Source organism: Gorilla gorilla, chromosome X (assembly GCF_029281585.2).
Source record: "Gorilla gorilla gorilla isolate KB3781 chromosome X, NHGRI_mGorGor1-v2.1_pri, whole genome shotgun sequence".
Lineage (NCBI taxonomy): Eukaryota > Metazoa > Chordata > Mammalia > Primates > Hominidae > Gorilla > Gorilla gorilla.
Window position 1 is genome coordinate 165354008 of NC_073247.2, and position 18386 is coordinate 165372393.

At 54.3% G+C, this 18386-nt stretch overlaps 1 protein-coding gene across 9 annotated transcripts; it reads right to left on the bottom strand.

Moving 5' to 3' along the window:
• Positions 1-887: 887 nt before the first annotated feature.
• Positions 888-18121, bottom strand: PNCK (pregnancy up-regulated nonubiquitous CaM kinase). 9 transcript variants are annotated; one of them, XM_063703294.1, is made up of 12 exons: positions 17896-18121; positions 4095-4164; positions 3722-3853; positions 3283-3357; positions 3037-3175; positions 2706-2829; positions 2442-2517; positions 2235-2347; positions 2075-2153; positions 1898-1985; positions 1604-1748; positions 888-1284 (listed from the first exon to the last, which is right to left on the bottom strand). In XM_063703294.1, exons 2-11 carry the CDS (start codon positions 4160-4162, stop codon positions 1611-1613), a joined length of 1032 nt encoding a protein of 343 aa, XP_063559364.1. In that variant the 5' UTR covers positions 4163-4164; positions 17896-18121; the 3' UTR covers positions 888-1284; positions 1604-1610. The 9 variants fall into 9 exon arrangements, with proteins under 9 accessions (XP_063559364.1, XP_055231828.1, XP_055231830.1 ...); XM_055375853.2 differs by lacking the exon at positions 17896-18121 and adding an exon at positions 5012-5155; XM_055375855.2 differs by lacking the exon at positions 17896-18121 and adding an exon at positions 4601-4997 and having other exon boundaries at positions 888-1280.
• Positions 18122-18386: the final 265 nt, after the last annotated feature.

The following is an 18386-nucleotide window of genomic DNA, read 5'->3' on the forward strand; positions in this document are numbered from 1 at the left end:
GAGGGGTGGCCAGCTTGCCTGGAACTCTCGCTGGGGCCAAGAAGTGGCTCTAGGGGTCTTCCCCTGATGGGCCCAAGAGAAAGGCCTAGAGGGGCCAGCAGAGCTTTGGGACCCAGCAAGGCAGGGCTCCGGAGCCCTGGCCCCTCCAAAATGGAGGTTGGTGGGGCTGGGGCCACTCAGACCAGAGGACAGGCCATGGCTCTTCACTTCAGAAGCCACCGCCAAGCTGCCACTGCTCCCAGAGCCCCAGCTGCCAGCCCAGGTCTACCCCAGCCTGGAGCCTGAGGGTTCCAAAGCCCCCGCACAGCAGAGGGGTAGAGGGCCCCGTGTCGCCCTCTCCTGGACAAGGAGCTCCTCTCACCCCCTGACCCTGGGGTCCCCTACTCTTCTGCTCGACAAGATGGCCTCTGGCCATCAAGAAAGGGAAGGGAGGGAGGGATGGAAGGTGACAGTCCTGGGCTCTGGTCGCCCTCCATGCACCTGTGAGCCCTTCCCAGTGCCAGGCACCTGGCTGAGGCACCCCAGGCCTGGCCCTGCATGGCAGGGGCACTGGAGCCCATCCCTGGGGGTCTGGAGCCAGCACTCAGCCTCCTGACTGCGCCCCCTGCTGGCAGCCCAGCAGGCGTGCGCTGCCTCCACTTTGTCCCAGGACCCCAAGGCTGGGCAGTTACACCTCTGGGGTGGCAGAGCTGCCCGGCCACGCTGCCACTTGTTGGTGCTTTGGGGGGAGGGGACAGGAAGTTTTTGGACAGTTGGAAACTTGTCTGGGGAAGCAGAGGTTCAGGTGGCAGTGGGTGAAGCCGTGTGGCAGGGTCTCATTGGTTTCCTTCCCACAAGTGACCAGGTCCCCTCCACACTCGCCGCACCCCCAGTTCACCACTGGCCCATTGCTGTATCTTTCTTTATTGGTTTGGGGAAAACTGGAGGGGGCTGGAAGGCCATGACCATGACACAAGCAGGACCACCCACACTCAGCGAAGCACACAACAGCTGTGCAGGAAAGACAGCCCCTGAGGCCCGCCTGCCAGCACCTCCTCGGCTTTTGGCGGGGCAGGGGGGCAGGGGCGGGAGAGGCAACAGGGGAGGGGAGCCACTGCCCCCAGGCAGGGCAGAGCCTGGGGACAGACTTGGGGGTGCCCCATTCCAACCCCAGCGCCATGCGCCACACCCTCAAATCTCAAACTCCAGCAGAGGCCAGCCCCAGGGGGAGGGGTTGGGGGAGGGGACCGAAAGCTTCCAAGGGAAGGAAATCTGCGGGTCAGTCCACTTGGCCTCGGCATCTGCCTGAGAGGGAGAAGCAGAGGGAAAGGGGGTAGTCAGGAGCCGACCTGCCAGCCCTGTGCCCCCACCCCCTGCCTCGGTCAAATCCCGGACTTCTTAGAGGCCCTCTCCCCCTGCACTCCCTTGCACAATGTCAGGCACCCACTGGCCCTCCCTGTCCTTCCACCTCTCCTGGGGCCCTGGCTCCTCCCTCTGCTCTCTGCCTTCAGTCCTCTGGCCTGTGGGGGCCACCCCACTTAGCTCTTGGCCACATGGAGCGCCACCACCCTCTAAGCTCTCCAAGGAGCCAGCTCCTGGGGGTGCAGGGTCCACCCAAACACACCTGGGCATCACCACTTGGGGGGCTGGCCAGCACGGAGGCCTGAGTGGCTGTGGCGGGCCATGCCCTGCTCAGAGGCCCCCTCGCCCTCTGGACTCTGCCCCAGCTTCCGGATGTGGCGCAGGAACGAGGTGGCATTGAAGGCTCGCTGCCAGAAGAGAGGGAGATCAGGCCAGGCCTGGGCCCAGGCCCCAGCCCCAAGACTGTGAGGACTGCAGTGGCCACTGGGCAGCCACGGCGATCAGGCTACAGCTGGGGTGCGGCGGGCGACCACACTGGGTCTCTCTCCACACTGACCTTCCAGTGTGTCCGAGCAAAGTTCTTCCGGATCTGCTCACTGACAGAGCCTAAGATGTCCCTGTCGAAGGCTGTGTCCCCAGAGATCCTGGGGAAAGGCTGAAGGTCGGGGGGGGGGGCCTCTCTGCAAGTGCAGTCCCCCTGGCCCTGGGGCAGCTCAGCAGGGCTCCCACTCACCAAAGGTGCTGCAGTGCCTGTTGGCAGGTGAACCTCTTCTGGGGGTCTCGCTCCAGAAGGTGCCGGATGAAGTCTTTGGCTGGAACAGGGAGGCTGAGTCAGCCTGTCAGGTCCCCACTCCCTTGCATCACCTCCAAGCACGGGCCAGCCTCAAGCTCACCTGATTCTGAGATGTCATCCCAAAAAGGAGAGTCAAACTCATAGCTGGCCCTCAGGATCTGGCTGAAGAGCTCAGGGTCGTTCTCATCGTAGAAGGGGGGGTACCCACACAGCCTGGCACCCACAGATGAATCATCCAGCTGTCCCACCCTCCCCAACCCAGCAGGGGCAGGCAGGCAGGAGACAAGCCTTCCCAGCGGTCACTCACAGGATGTAGGAGATGACGCCCAGGGCCCACACATCTACGGCCTTCCCGTAGGGTTTCTGCTCCAAGAGCTCTGGGGCTGGGGGCCAGAGACAGACAGACGCACGCACAGGCACACACGCAGCCATGCCGCTCAGTGTCACTGGCTCGGCCTACTCAAGCCCAGGAATGGCCCACACAAAGGCAACGGGCACAACAGCCTTCCCGGCTGTCTAGGGGCCCCCAGGCCACCCCACTCCCAGCAAGCCTCAGGGTGTTGTCCCTCACCCACATATCCAGGGGTCCCACAGGCAGTGCCTAGCATGTTGCCAGCCTGGATTTTGGAGAGTCCAAAGTCAGAGACCATGATCTTCGAGTCCTCAAAGGGCGTGGCATACAGGAGGTTTTCGGGCTGTGACACACGGACACCGGGAAAAGGGCCAGTCAGTCCTGACGCGGTGCCGGTGCTGGGACAGGATGGGGACTAGGCACTCTCAGGTTCCCCAGAGCCTTGGTGGAGCGGGAGATCAAGAAAGGCCCCAGCCGTGCTCCCGGGAAAACAAAGGCAGGGCCAGGTGGGCAGGTGGGAGGGTGGGGTGCAGAGGCCCCAGCCAGGCACCTTGAGGTCCCGGTGCACGATCCCCAGGCTGTGCAGGTAGGAGACGGCGCCAAGGACCTGACCCACCAGATGGCTGGCATCCTTCTCTGTGTAGGAGCCGCGCTCCATGATGCGGTCAAACAGTTCGCCACCCGTCACCCTGGGGGTGCCAGGGGTTTGGCTGACCCAGGCACTCAGCCTGGCCTTCAGCCCCACTCACTGCTCAGTCCCTCCCCGGCTCCCACAGCCTGCCCAGGCCCTCCTCACAGTTCCATGGCCAGGTAGAGGTGGGAAGGGCTCTCGTGGACATCCTCCAGAGCGACAATGTTGGGGTGACTGATCCTGCAATGGCAAGGAAGCGCCTGTGGGCCAACAGAGTCAAGGGGTGCTCTGTCCTGAGGCCCTGGGGAAAGCCTCCTCCCTCTTATCTTCCTCCCACCTCTGCTCCCCATTCCCTACCACATGCCACCCCTGCCCGGTCCAGGAAGGCAGAGCTCCAGCCTGAGCCCTGGCCTTCCTTCTAAAGCCCATTTGGAAAGCACAGATCAATATCAACTCACTCCCTTTGCCACAGGGATGTGCAGGCCCAGAGAGAGCACTGCCCCAGGCCTCCCAAAGGTTGGTGGCCAGGCCTGGACTAGAGCCAAGGACTGCTTGCGCCCCCCATCGACCTATGCCCCGTCCCAGGGCCCCGCGAGGTGCGCACCTACGGAGCACTGCGATCTCGTTCTCCACCAGGGCCTCCTTGCCCCGGAGGGCCTTCTTGGGGATGCACTTGAGGGCCACGAGGTGTGCGGAGCCCCGCTCCTGGGCCAGCACCACCTCGGAGAAGGCACCCCTGCCGCAGACGGGGCGGTGGGAGGTGGGAAGGAAGTGGGAAGAGAGGAGAGGCAGGAGGGAGAGAGAGTGGAGTGGGGAGGGCCCCCTGTGAAGGAGATGGGGAGGCCCTACCTGGCCCTGTGCCACCCCCCACCACCACTCACACATGCCATCTCACAGACTCACATTCACACACCCCTACATATTCACACACACACACACACACACACACACGATCACACACGCGCGCGCACACTCACGAGCCGAGCCTCTCGCGGATCTCGTAGACGCTGCTGATGTCCTCCGTGTGTTTCTTCAGCAGCAGCATGTCTGCAGGGGCAGGGGAGAGGTGATGGGGGTCTCTCCCCGCCCCGCCCGGGGCAAGGGCAGCTTCCTCCTCCACCCCCTGCCAGGCAGGCCTCAGCCATTGCCGCTGCGCTCGACCCTCCCCTCCCCCGTCCAGGTCCACACCCCCAGACGGACGCCTCCCAGCGAGGCCACCGCATACACGCCTCCACATCCCAGGCCTACAGCTGCTATCCCACGCACCCTCCCCCGCACCCCGAAGGCGACCAGCGCCTGGATGCTGCCTCTCTGCCTCCACACATCCGGCCGCTTTCCAGAAGGCTCCATGCTCACCCACGCCGTCCCTCCCCCATCCACACATCTACAGCGCCCAAGCCCCCACCCCCGCCTAGACCCGCCACCCATGGCACAGCGCCCACAGGCACCCGCTGCCCAAGCCACCAAGCCGCCCGGGATGCACCTGCGACCCCCGCATGCAGCCACCTGCCAAGACCGCGGCCACCCACGCGGCCGCAGACGCAGCCCAGCCCTCGGCGCCGCGGAGCAGGGGGACCTGGCAGCCTGGGCCGCCCGCGTCCCGAGCTGCGTGGACCGAGCGCGTGCGGGCAGGGGGCGCGCCAGGCGTGACAGGTGTGCTGCGGACGCGCAAGGCTGCAGCGGCCGCGGGCCGGATCCGGTGCGCCCCTTCCCGCGCGTCCCCGCGCCCCGGAGCAGGTGCAGACCTGGAGCGGGTGCCGCAGCGTCGTTCCGCGCAGTGGCCGCAGCGCCAAGCCCCCCGCCCGCGCCCCGCCGGCCCCGCCCCCTCCGCGCACGCCCCCGCCAGCCGCCCAAGCACGCAGTGGCCCAGCGCGGCCGCGGCGCCGCAGGGCACCTTGTAAGGCAATCGCCGGGATCCGGCTCGGGTGCCGGCCGCCACCGCCCAGCCCACTGCTCGCTCGCGCCGCCTCCCGGAGCTGCGGCCCGGCTGGGCCGGCCCCAGGGCCTTTGCACCACCGGTGGCTGTCTCACGGAGAGCTCTTCGGCCACAGGTCGGCAAGGCCCTCTGCCTTCCAGTCTCTGCCTTCACCGCCTCTCCGAGGACAGGCTGACCAGGCCACTTGCCCGAAAGCAGCCTCCATCCCTAGCTCCAGGACCCTGCAACCCTGCACCACAGCTCTGCCACCCTGGGCTCCCGGCACTCACTGGGCTCCCTCTGGCTCCACCATTAATCCCTCACCCTCGCTTTCTTCTCTACCCAGCAGCCAGAGCATTCCTTTTATTGAGATCATGTCACCCTCCTGCAGCTCTCTATGTCAATCCAAGTCAAAGCATGAGTCCTTAGGGGGCGGCCTAACGACTGCCCTGGCCCTTCCTCCTCCACCTCTTCCCCGGCCACACTGGCCTCCTGACGGCCCTAGCCTTTGCTCCCCTGCCTGGAATGTTCTTCGATCAGATATCTGCCTGGCTTGGCTCCTCGCTCCATCAGATCTCGGCTCAAATGTCCCCTCCTCAAACCGGCCTCCCCCGCCCTGCCCCTGCCAATTCTCTCCGCATAACCCTGCCCTGTCTTTAGAACGTCCAACCGCAAAAATCACCTTCTTCGCCTGGTCTTCCTCACCAAAGCGTCCGCTCCCAGAGAGTGTATCTCCGCCAACCCAGCCAAGACGAGCCCAGGAAATAAGTGCGGGTGACCGAATTCAATTCTGCATCCAACAGTTACTGGACCCCCCTCGCTGCCCGCCATCCAGTCCCATGAGGTTGTGTAGCCCTCCCCAGGGTCTGTGCTCCACATCCCTGCAGGCCAGCATCACAAGGGTTCCGTCAAGTGACCATGGGCCCTGGCATGACACAACGTCTTCAAGAGAGTCCACGCAGCAGGAAGAGTTTTTAAAAAATCATTTTTCCAGACCTCAACTCCCATATATACTCTGTGTAAAAACTGGGAAATCTGAGAAGGCCCCTAGCAGCTCTTGCCCCCTGGCCTTTCCCAGTCACCCCTCCCAGGACACTGCAGAAGGCTCCAGGGACCCCAGCACTCAGAAGCTCCAGTCCCACCTGCTCATCTATGTGAAAAGGGTTTCCTGGGACCGACATCTAAAACAGAAAAAAATAGGAATGGGACTGATGGTGAGCCCCTTCTCATGACAGCAGGAAGTGCAATTTGTTTACAGATACCTACAGATAATTCCCCAGAATGTCTAATACGCCAATGGTGCTTTGCTCAAGCCAGGAAAAACATTAGCAGAGTTCTACAACATGGTCCTGGGTTATAAAAAGAAATAGAAATACACATATTTCTGTGCCCCAGAAAAGTATGGTGGTATGAGTAATAAAAAACTGCCCGCATGGAAAGAGATGGCACAAAGAGACCTATCTGAGGGGCAGCAGACGGAAACTGGAGGCCAGAAGGAAAGCACCCACCTCCAAAGTGGGCCTGGGAAAGACGAGCCAGCGGGCAGGTATTGGTCCACGAGGTGACTCAGGTGGCCCTGGCCTCATGTAAAAACTGATGGCACAGTTTTTGTTTGAATCATTGTATCGTGGGGTTTTTTTGGTTTGTTGTTGTTGTTGTTTGAGACAGAGTCTCACTGTCGCCCAGGCTGGAGTGCAGTGGTGCCATCTCAGCTCACTGCAGCCTCTGCCTCCTGGGTTCAAGCAATTCTCCCGCCTCAGCCTCGAGTAGCTGGGACTACAGGTGCACGCCACCACACCAAGCTAATTTTTGTATTTTTAGTAGAGGCAGGGTTTTACCATGTTGGCCAGGCTGGTCTCGAACTCCTGACCTCAGGTGATCTGCCTGCCTCAGCATCCCAAAGTGCTGGGATTACAGGCGTGAGCCACCGCACCAGACCTATATTGTGTGTTTACAAGAGAAATTACACCCTCCGGCCTGGCAAGGTGGCTTATGCCTGTAATCCCAGCACTTCAGGAGGCTGAGGCTGGAGGATCACTTGAGCCCAGGAGTTCCAGCCTAGCCTGGGCAACATAGCTTTTCTTTTCTTTTCTTTTCCTTTTTTTTTTTTTTTTTTTTTTGAGATGGAGTGTAGAAAGTAAAAAGTTCCTCTTCAAAGTTTCCCTTCTTATTAAAAAATAAATCATAAGTGTTAGAAATAATAGTTTCTTTTAAAGACTAACTTCCTTCAAGCCTCCTTGCTTTGTGCTAATAACTCTTTGTTAAGCCCTATCCTATGTAGCTGTTAAACATGCTTACAGGCACGTAGTACATTCTATGTCCTTGTACTTTAACCAAGATATCTGTGCTGGACGTGCTCACAGGCATGTCCCAGCTCGCAGCCTATGTCCCTTTCCTATTGGGGAATATTATTACTTTTCTAAGCCGTTTCGTAAGCAACTTCCTCTTTTCCTTTATCCTTCCATTACTTTTATCTATTTTCAAAAGTTTTAAACTACTAGCCAATCGGGTTTTAGGTTAGATTGTGAGGTCTGGCTCCAGCCAATGGAAACAGGACACAGTAGCAAGGACATACTGCATAAGGAATAAAAATTGCTTCCCTCCTTTGTTTGGTGTACTCATGTGGCAAAACTGCTGGCGAGTGTACCCTTTCCGCAGAAAGTTAAAAAATGGCCTTGCTAAGGAGATTAAACTTATGCCGGGTGTGGTGGCTCATGCCTGTAATCCTAGCAGTTTGGGAGGCCAAGGCGGGCAGATCACCTGAGGTCAGGAGTTCGAGACCAGCCTGGCCAACATGGTGAAACCCCGTCTCTACTAAAAATGTAAAAATTAGCCGGGCATGGTGGCTCACGCCTGTAATCCCAACTACTTGGGAATCTGAGGCAGGAGAATAGCTTGAACCTGGGAGGTGGAGGTTGCAGTGAGCCGAGATCGTGCCATTGCACCCCAGCCTGGGGCACAAGAGTGAGATTTCATCTCAAAAAAAAAAAAAAGAAAGAAAGAAAAAGAAAATTAAATTTATGTTCAAGTGCTATTTCTTTGTGCCACCGGGGAACAAACATTTCTAACATGGAGTCTCAGTCTTGTCACCCAGGCTGGCAGGCAATTGTGTGATCTCCGCTCACTACGACCTCCGCCTCCTGGGCTCAAGCGATTCTCCCACTTCAGCCTCCCAAGTAGCTGGGACTACAGGCACCCGCCACCACGCTGGGCTAATTTTTGTATTTTTAGGTAGAGACAGTTTCACCATGTTGGCAGGCTGATCTCGAACTCCTGACCTCAGATGATCCACCCTCCTCGGCCTCCCAAAGTGCTGGGATTACAGGCGTGAGCCACCGCGCCCAGCCACCTGTGTCCTTTTGATGTCCGTTCATCACTGCATGTGTGTGTGCATGCCCGTGTAGGTGTGGGCATGTCTGTCTCTGTGAGCCCTTCCTTACTTTCTGGCTCTGTGCTCATCCCTTGTATTTCCTGAACCGGTCCTAGAAGCAGCCGTTTTCTCTAAGGAGCCATTTTTGAGAGAATGGTGTTGGAGACGAAGATCTGGGCGCTAGGTGATGCCCATTGTTCCTGGAGTATTGCTGCTTCTAGGCCCTCTCCGCTGACAGCAAGAACTTATAGTGTGTGTGTGTATATACATATATATATATATATATATAGTGTATATATATATAGTGTATATATGTATAGTGTATATATGTAGTGTATATATATAGTGTATGTATATATATAGTGTATATATATATAGTGTATATATATAGTGTATATATATAGTGTATATATATATATAGTGTGTATATATATAGTGTGTATATATAGTGTGTATATAGTGTGTATATATAGTGTGTATATATATAGTGTGTATATATAGTGTGTATATATATAGTGTGTATATATATAGTGTGTATATATATAGTGTGTATATATATAGTGTATATATATAGTGTGTATATATATATAGTGTATATATATATAGTGTGTATATATAGGGTATATATATATAGTACATATATAGTGTATATATAGTGTGTATATATAGTGTGTATATATAGTGTATATATACAGTGTATATATAGTGTGTATATATAGTGTGTATGTATATATATAGTGTATATATAGTGTGTATATATATAGTGTATATATATACACTAACCCATGTACATATAGATAGATATGTAGTATATATAGTGTATATATATATACACTAACCCATGTACATATAGATAGATATATAAACCCATATAATACCCATTTAATATATATACCAACCCATGTTATGTTACTAACATAACATCTATAAACAGATACACACGCGCAGCAGTATCTATATTAAACTCAACAGGAGTGCACACTGATGTCTCCAACTCTAATCCATCACCACCTGGGTCATTCTAGCTGCCTGCCCTTGCTTGTCTATAACCTCCCACTCTAAAAGTGAGAAACCCAGGCCAGGCACGGTGGCTCATGCCTGTAACCCCAGCACTTTGGGAGGCTGAGGCAGATGGATCATCTGAGATCTGGAGTTCAAGAGAAGCATGGCCAACGTGGTGAAACCCCAAATCTACCAAAAATATGAAAAATTAGCCAGGCATGGTGGTGCATGCCTGTGGTCCCACCTACTCGGGAGGCTGAGTTAGGAGGATCTCTTGAGCCTAGGAGGTCAAGGCTACAGTGAGCCATGATTGCGCCACTGCACTCCAGCCTGGGCCACACAGCAAGATCCTGTCTCTGAAAATAAAATTAAAAATTAAAATTAAAGTGAGAAACCTGGCTCCCACCGTCTTCCATCCATTGCCATAGTTCTTGAATTCCGGTATAAAGGTGGAGAGGTTGCAGAATCATTCACCCCTACCCTGGTGGGGGGTGATCTTATCAATTAGAGTGCAGCGCTTATGTGTGCTTCCTTTTGCTCTTAGTCTGACAGATGCCACTCATTTCCAGAGTGGCTGGGATGAGGCGCTTTCTCCCTGACCCCCTTCAGTAAGGCTGTTTTGTACATTTCTGTTCCTTTTTTGTTTGTTTCGTACATTTCTAATTGCCTTTTGTCGCAGTCTGCATTCCGTCTTGTGATCTCCCAACCTTCTAAAAGATTATTTTAAAAGGTGCCTATTTTAAGTTCCCTCTGTCTGCTGTAAAGTTCTATGGGTTTTGACATATTCAGAGTGTCACGTGTCCACCATTACAGCATCATACAGAACAGTTTCCCTGCGCTACAGAATCCCTGTGCTGCGCCTATCAAGCACGATCCCCTCTCTCAGACCCCTGGCAACCATGGATCTGTTTTCTGTCTTTTTTTTTTTTTTAATCTATTTTGCTTTTTCCGGAATGTCAGGTAAATGGAGTCATAGAGTAGGTAGCTTTGTCAGGCTTTTTACTATGCAATATGTATTTAAGATTCACTTATTTCTTTGCATGGGTTCATAGCTTTCCCCTCTTTATCACTGACTAGTATTCCATTGTCCAGATATACCACATTTTATGTATTCACCTACTGAGGAACATCTTAATTGCTTCCAGTTTTTGCCAATTACGAATAAAGCTGCTAATACGATCACACTGGTCTTTAAGGAAAAAAAGGCTGCTATAAATATATGTGTGGTGGTTTTTGTGTGGACATAAGTTTTCAAATCATTTGGGTAAATACCAAGGAGTGTGATTGCTGAATTGTATGGTGAGAGTATACTTAGCTTTGGAAGGAACTGCCAACCGCTTTTCAGGGTGGCTGTACCTTGTCACATTCTCACCAGCAATGAATGGGAGTTCTTGCTGCTCCAGGTCCTCGCCAGCATTAGGAGTTGTCAGTGTTTTGGATTTTGGCTATCTAGTAGGTATGCAGCGGTATCTCCTTGTGGTTTTAATTTGCAATTCCCTAAAGACGTATGCTGTTAAACATCTTCTGATATGCTTATTTGCCATTTGTATTTCTTCTTTGGAGAGGCATCTGTTCAGATCTTTTGCCCATTTTTAAATTGGGTTGTTTTCTTATTGAGTTGGGATTTTTCTTTTCTTTTTTTTTTTTTTTTTTTTTGAGACACAGTCTTATTCTGTTGCCCAGGCTGGAGTGCAGTGGTGCAATCTCAGCTCACTGCAACCTCTGCCTCCTGAGTTCAAGCGATTCTCCTGCTTCAGCCTCCCGAGTAGCTGGGATTACAGGCACCCGTCACCATGCCCAGCTAATTTTTGTATTTTTAGTAGAGGCAGAGTTTCACCATGTTGGCCAGGCTGGTCTCGAACTCCTGACCTCAGGTGATCCACCTGCCTCGGCCTCCCAAAGTGCTGGGATTACAGGCATCAGCCACCGCACCTTGCCAAGACCCCATCTTCTTCAAAAAATTTACACATTAGCCGGGTGTGGTGGTGTGTACCCATAGTCTCAGTTACTTGGGAGGCTGAGGCAGCAGGATCACTTGAGTCCAGGAGTTGGAGGCTGCAGCGAGCCATGATCATGCCACTGCACTCCACCCTGGCAACCAGAGAGTGATAGCACAACTCAAAAAGAAAAGAGAAAAGAAATTACAGCCTTTGCAACTGTGTAAACATCTGCTGAAATCCTGTACGTGTCAGCTTTGAAATGCATGTGTGTTGGTTGGGTGGTGGTGATGTGATACGGTTTGGATGTCTGTCCCCTCCAAATCTCATGTTGAACGATAATCCCCAATGTTCAAGGTGGCGTCTAATGGTACGTGTTTGGGTCATGGCGGTGGATCCCTCATGAATGGCTTGGTGCCGTCCTCACAATAATGAGTGAGTTCTTGCTCTGAGTCCATACAAGATCTGGTTGTTTTAAAGAGTCTAGCACCTCCTCCACCCTCACTCTCTTGCTCCCATTCTTGCCATGGATATGCCGGCTCCCTCTTCACCTTCCACCATGAATGGAAGCTTCCTGAGGGTGTCACTAGAAGCAGATGCTGGCACCACACTTCCCGTATAGCCTCCAGAACCATGAGCCAAAATAAACCACTTTTCTTTATAAATTACCCAGCCTCAGGTATTTTTTTTATAGCAATGCAAGAACGGGCTCACATATGACAGATAAAGAGCTTTTCAAATCCATTCAGGGGACACATGACACAAAAATTAACTCAAGCCTGGGCACGGTGGCTCATGCCTGTAATCCCAGCACTTTGGGAGGCCGAGGAGGGTGGATCATCTGAGGTCAAGAGTTCGAGATCAGCCTGGCCAACATGGTGAAACTGTCTCTACCAAAAAATACAAAAATTAGCCGGGCGTGGTGGCGGGTGCCTGTAGTCCCAGCTACTTGGGAGGCTGAAGTGGAAGAATTGCTTTAGCCCAGGAGGCGGAGGTTGCAGTGAGCAGAGATCACACAACTGTCCGCCCGCCTGGGCAACAGAGTGAGAACCTGTCTCCAAAAAAAAAAAAAAAAAAAAAAAAAAAGGACAAAGGACACAGGAGCCAACCGAAAGAGAGTCCAATGGTCCAATATGGAAAATTTAAGCAAGAAAATAAAGAGTTGTGTTAGATTAAAACCAAATATAAGGTACACATCTATGAGTCCATACCGTTATAAATAAATGATTACATAAATAAATGTGGGAGAACAGACAACACTCCTACACAGAACAACACATTACTTGTGTAGAAACTCCCCCTCCAGGAGGTGGCCCCGCTCCCTAACTGGGCCTCACGGAGCGGCTTCCTTCCCAAGAGCACGGTAGGGAAAGGGGGAACAGTCACTTCCCAGTGGAGAGACCCGACAAACAGGACCCCAGCCGGTCGTTCCAGGTCTACATGGTCCCCGATGAGGCGCTTCACCCCCGTGGTCTTCCTCCTGATCACCCCTGAGGCCCACCTGATCATGGGAAACAGCAAAAGTTTCCCAACAGAGGTTGTTTTACAACACACTGCCCAGTCCTCCTCGAAGCTGTCAGGGCCACCAAGAACAAGGAGTCTGAGAAACTGTCACAGCCAAGAGGAGCCTCAGGAGACAGGATGACTAAATGCAACATGTGATCCTGACAGAAAAAGGACATTAGGGAAAAGCCAAGAAAACCTGAATCAACTATGGGCTTTAGATACTAACAATGTTGATTCATTGTTTGCAATAACTGATGTTGATTCATTAATTGCAATAAATGAGCTGTCCTAACATAAGAGGCTAATAAGGCAGGAGATGGGGGTGGGCTGTATGGGAATTCTTGGTACCCTCTTTACAGTTTTTCTGTACATCTAAAACTAGTCTAGAAGGTGAGGGTTGAAAAATTACCTATTGGGTACAACGTTCACTATTCAGGTTGTAACCACCCAATGGGTTCATTTTGCTCACTGTCCACATAGATAGAGCCCATTTATCAAGACAGGGGAATTACAATAAAGTTTTGTTTTGTTTGTTTGAGACAGAGTCTTGCTCTGTCACCCAGGCTGGAGTGCAGTGGCACGATCTCAGCTCACTGCAACGTCCGCCTCCTGGGTTCAAACAATTCTCCAGCCCCAGCCTCCCGAGCAGCTGGGACTACAGGCATGCACCACCGTGTCTGGCTAATTTTTATATTTTTAGTAGGGACAGGGTTTCACCATGTTGGCCAGGCTGGTCTCAAACTCCTGACCTCAGGTGATCTGCCTGCCTCGGCCTCACAAAGTGCTGGGATTACAGGTGTGAGCCGCCGCACCGGCCTGTTTTGTTTTGAGGCAGGGTGTCACACTGTCTCTCAGGCTGGAGTGCAGTGGTACAATCACGGCTCACGGCACCCTTGACCTCTTGAGCTCAAGTGATCCTCTTGCCTCAGCCTCCCCATAGCTGGGAGCACAGGTGCGTGTCACCACCCCAGCTAATTTTTAAATTTTTTGTAGAGACAAGGTTTCGCTATGTTGCCCAGGCTGGTCTCGAACCCCTGGGATCAAGTGATCTGTGTCAGGCCTCTGAGCCCAAGCTAAGCCATCATATCCCCCGTGACCTGCACATATACATCCAGATGGCCTGAAGCAACTGAAGATCCACAAAAGAAGTGAAAATAGCCTTAACTGATGACATTCTACCATTGTGATTTGTTTCTGCCCCACCCTAACTGATGTACTTTGTAATCTCCCCCACCCTTAAGAAAGTTCTTTGTAATCTCCCTCACCCTTGAGAAGGTTCTTTGTAATTTGTAATTCTCCCCACCCTTGAGAATGTACTTTGTGAGATCCACCTCCTGCCCACAAAACATTGCTCCTAACTCCACCGCCTATCCCAAAACCTATAAGAACTAATGATAATCCCATCACCCTTTGCTGACTCTCTTTTCGGACTCAGCCTGCCTGCACCCAGGTAAAATAAACAGCCTTGTTGCTCACACAGAGCCTGTTTGATGGTCTCTTCACACGGACGTGTGAGACAATCTGCCCACCTGGTCCTCCCAAAGTGCTGGGAGTACAGGTGTGAGTCACCAGGCCCAGCCGAGAAAGAGTTGAATACACGTAGAGGAGACTGGAGTTTTATTATTACTCAAATCAGCTGCCCTGAAAATTTGAAGGCTGGGATTTTTTTTTTTTTTTTTTTTTTTTTGAGACGGAGTCTCGCTCTGTCGCCCAGGCTGGAGTGCAGTGGCATGAGCTAGGCTCACTGCAAGCTCCGCCTCCCAGGTTCAAGCGATTCTCCTGCCTCAGCCTCCAGAGTAGCTGGGATTACAGGCCCGTGCCACCACACCTGGTTAATTTTTTGTATTTTTAGTAGAGACGGGGCTTCACCATGTTAGCCTGGATGGTCTTGATCTCCTGACCTCGTGATCCACCCATGTCGGCCTCCCAAAGTGCTGGGATTACCGGCATGAGCCACCGTGCCCAGCCCTGAAGGCTAGGTTTTTTTTTGAGACAGAGTCTCACTCTGTTGCCCAGGCTGGAGTGCAGTGGCACAATCTTGGCTCACTGCAACCTCCGCCTCCCGGGTTCAAGCGATTTCCGGCTAACTTTTGTATTTTTAGTAGAGACAGGGGTTTCACCATGTTGGCCAGGCTGCTCTTGAACTCCTGACCTCAAGTGACCCACCCGCCTGGGCCTCCCAAAGTGCTAGGATTACAGGTGTGAGCCACCACACCCAGCCTGAAAGCTAGGATTTTTTAAAGATAGTTTGGCGGACAGGGGGCTAGGGAATGGGTGCTGCTGACTGGTTCGGTGGGGGATGATTCTTGTGTGCTGAGCTGAGTCTGCTTTTAGGTAGGGCCACAGTCTATGTGGTCCGGGTGGAGCCATCTGGTAGTGAGAAATGCAAAAACCTGCAAAGACGTCTCAAAAAGCCAACCTTAGGTTCTACAATAGTGACATTATCTACAGGAGTAATTGGAGAAGTTACAAATCTCTTGAGCTCTGAACAATGGCTGGTCATCATGAATGCTTCCATGTTAGCAGAATTCAGGCCCCTCTCATCCTCCTCACCTGATGGCCTTTCATTACTTTTACAAAGGCGGTTTCATCTTGGGAAGGTCTGTTATCATTTAAACTATAAACTAAATTTCTCCCAAAGTTAGCTTGGCCCATGCCCAGGAAAGACCAAAAACAGTTTGGAGGGTAAATGCAGACAGGGTTGGTTGGATCAGATCTCTCACTGGCAGAATTTTGTTACTGTTACAGTTTTTGCAAGGCAGCTTTAGGGTGATGGGTCTGCTTTTTAGCTTTTGCTCAGACTTCACCACCACGAAATATGTGCATGTAACAAAACCGCACCTGTACCCTCTCAATCGATAAAACAAATAAATAAAAGCAGTCTAATAAAAGTTTACATAAAATGTAAAAAACAAACCAAAGCCTCCTTTCTGCGGGTCTGTGTAAACGAGCACAGCTGGTGGGAAGGGCGCGGGTGGGGGGTTCTGCTGCCCCCCATCCCTGCCCTGCTGCAGGCCCTCGCCCCCAGCCCCATTCTTTCTGTTCTGCGCTTGGCTACAGCCGCACGTCGGCCCCCTCCCCAGGAGTTGGAAGTACAAAGCCTTTCCAGGTGGACTCTGGCTCCCCCTTTGTTCCCAGCTTATTCTAATTCCAAAGCTCATTGTGCCCGGCTCGCCTTCAGAAGAGGAGGCGCCCCCATCCTGTCTCCAGCTGCCCATCCTCCCAGGATAACCAGTCACCCCAGGGCCGGGTGGCCCCCCACCCAGCCCCTCCCCGGTCCGCAGCTGCCCTAGGCTTGAGTGGGCGCTGGCTCCAATTCTCAGGCCTCCCCCAACAAACAGGAGCATTCCGGCTAGCCCCCCTCCCCTGCCCTCCCCCAAGCTCCCCCTCCCCTGCCCTCCCCCCAGCTCCCCTTCTCCTCCCCTCTCCCTCCTCCCCAGCTCCTACTCCAACCCCCCAGCCCCAGCTGGGGCCTGAAAGGCTGCCTGCTCCCTGGGACACGGTAGGGGGAGGGCGCAGCTCTCCCCCCGCCCCTCCCCGGTCGCCTCTGCCCCAGAGAACAGTTTGCTTCTCACCCAGGAGCCACCATAGGAGCTCTGGGCTGGGCACAGGTCACAGGGCACCCCCACCCCCTCCTGCACATGCTCGGAACCCCCCTTCGGTGAGTAGAATACAAGGGCCTGGCAAGACAGGCGGAGGCTTGGAAAGGGCTGGCGGGGGACAGCTACCCGGCCCTCAGCTGGGGGCCTGGAGAGCCCACCCTGCCCCTCCCCAGCAGCTGCTGCCCCCGGGCCGAGCCTGACGTGCCTTGACAAAGCCCGAGAACACTTTGAAGCCTTCGGACGTGGGAGAGGACCCAGCCAGGGATGGAAATCGCTTTGCCTTTGTTCCCCCAACTGCTCAGCAGCTCGTGGGAGCAGCCTCAGAAGACCCTGTCACTGGCCGCCCGGGTCAGAGCCTGTGACAGAGACCAGAGCTCCGGCCGGAGCTCCCCGCCGGGAACTCCAGCCTTACCAGCCTGAACTTCATGCACTGCTCAAAGAGGCCCAGCTCGCCCTGGCCGGGCAGGGGCGGCTCCCAGGGTGGCCGACGTGGGGAGGGTTCCTGAACTTCCCTCAGGAGCCTCCTGGGACAGAGTCCTGGAGATCAGCAGAGAAAGGGAAGCCCAGGCTGTGGGCCCCGCGTGGAGGGAAAACTCAGGGGGAACGCCCCGAGGCTGGGAGGCCACAGCCCCATCACACTCCATCTCGTAGTCTTGGAGAAAAATTTAGCTCTACCTCCAGGGCACAGAAAAGCCCAAAGAAGGGATGAGACAAAGGAGGGGCTGGTCAGATTTGTGCTTCAGGAGGGTCCCTCTGGCTGCTCAGAGAATGTAGTTTGGGGTCTGGCCCAGGCCGTGAGGAGGAGTTCACAGTCACTATGGGGTCCAGACCAGCTGGGGGCGGGAGGCAGGGTCTGGCCCAGGGGCTGGTAGTGGGTGCACCCCAGGCTGGGCTGGCAAAGGGCGGGGAAGAAGGTGGGTGTGGGAAGGGGTTAGAGCCCAGTTCCAGGAGGTCATGGGAGTCAGGTATGGGGGCCCACTGGACCTCCCCTCAGATGTGGGGGCTCCCACTCCGAGGGTCCATGGAGCAGTGGCAGCCATTTTGGGCAGCCCCCCACCCTTCACTTCTGTCTCCAGTACCCTCCAGCCTGGCCACCTCACCCTCTGCCTCGGCCACCTCTGATCTCACAAAGGCAGCAGCAGTCAGGGGTGGCGACTCCCTCATGATCCTGTCCCTGGCCTCGGAACCCACCGGAGGAGTAACCGCAGCAGTGGTCACTTCCCCAAAGTGCCATCAGCTCTCCTACATCCTTCTCGAGCCTCTGCTCTCTCTCCCTTCCACCCCCACCCCTTGGACAAGCAACATCTGAAAGTCTCCCCTGCCCGCGGCTCCCAGAGCTGTCTGGCCGTGGCCTCAAAGCGGCCCTCCCCCAGGTCACCGTCCTCCCTTCGATGACATCACGCGCCCACCCCGCACTCCTGCTGGGCTGAGGCCCTCCGAGCCTACTTCACCGGGTCCTCTTCTCTCTTCTCTCAAAGGCCATGGGGTTTGCCTGTGGTCCAGCTGGGTTGGCCCTCTTCCCTCTGTCCTGGGTCCTTGAGTGGCCCGGCTTCTTTAGGCCATCTATGAGTCACTTCTCTAATGCCCCTGTCTCCAGACCAGCTTCAGTCAAAGGCTGGGCCAGAGAAGACCCTAGTGAAACTTCTGATGAGCAGTGTGACCTTGCCACCTCAAGGGTACCCGCCCACCGCCCCTGGTCTAAGCACAGGTGACACCGCCTGTCTCCCCCAACCACACACACCCCTTGAGGCTCCTCCTCCAAGCCTGGGTGGGGACACTGCCCCTCCCTCACCCAGCAAGCTCAATCTGGCTTGGGCCGGAACTGCTTTTCTTCCTAAAGCTGGAGGGATGGCCGCGGGCTTAGCTTAACGGGATGAGCCATCTGGGGACTGCAGTGTCCACGATCAGATCAGGGAGCTTGAAGTTGAGGGGGGCAC

What these genes read in the sequence shown, in the direction of transcription:
- PNCK (XM_063703294.1), bottom strand. Translation starts at nt 4,162, where the DNA reads ATGCTGCTGCTGAAGAAACACACGGAGGACATCAGCAGCGTCTACGAG. An exon ending in ATCCGCGAGAGGCTCGGCTC is followed by an intron (nt 3,854 to 4,094) that starts GTGAGTGTGCGC and finishes CGTCTGCGGCAG; the next exon opens with GGGTGCCTTCTCCGAGGTGG. An exon ending in TTGCTCGGACACACTGGAAG is followed by an intron (nt 1,749 to 1,897) that starts GTCAGTGTGGAG and finishes CTCTTCTGGCAG; the next exon opens with CGAGCCTTCAATGCCACCTC.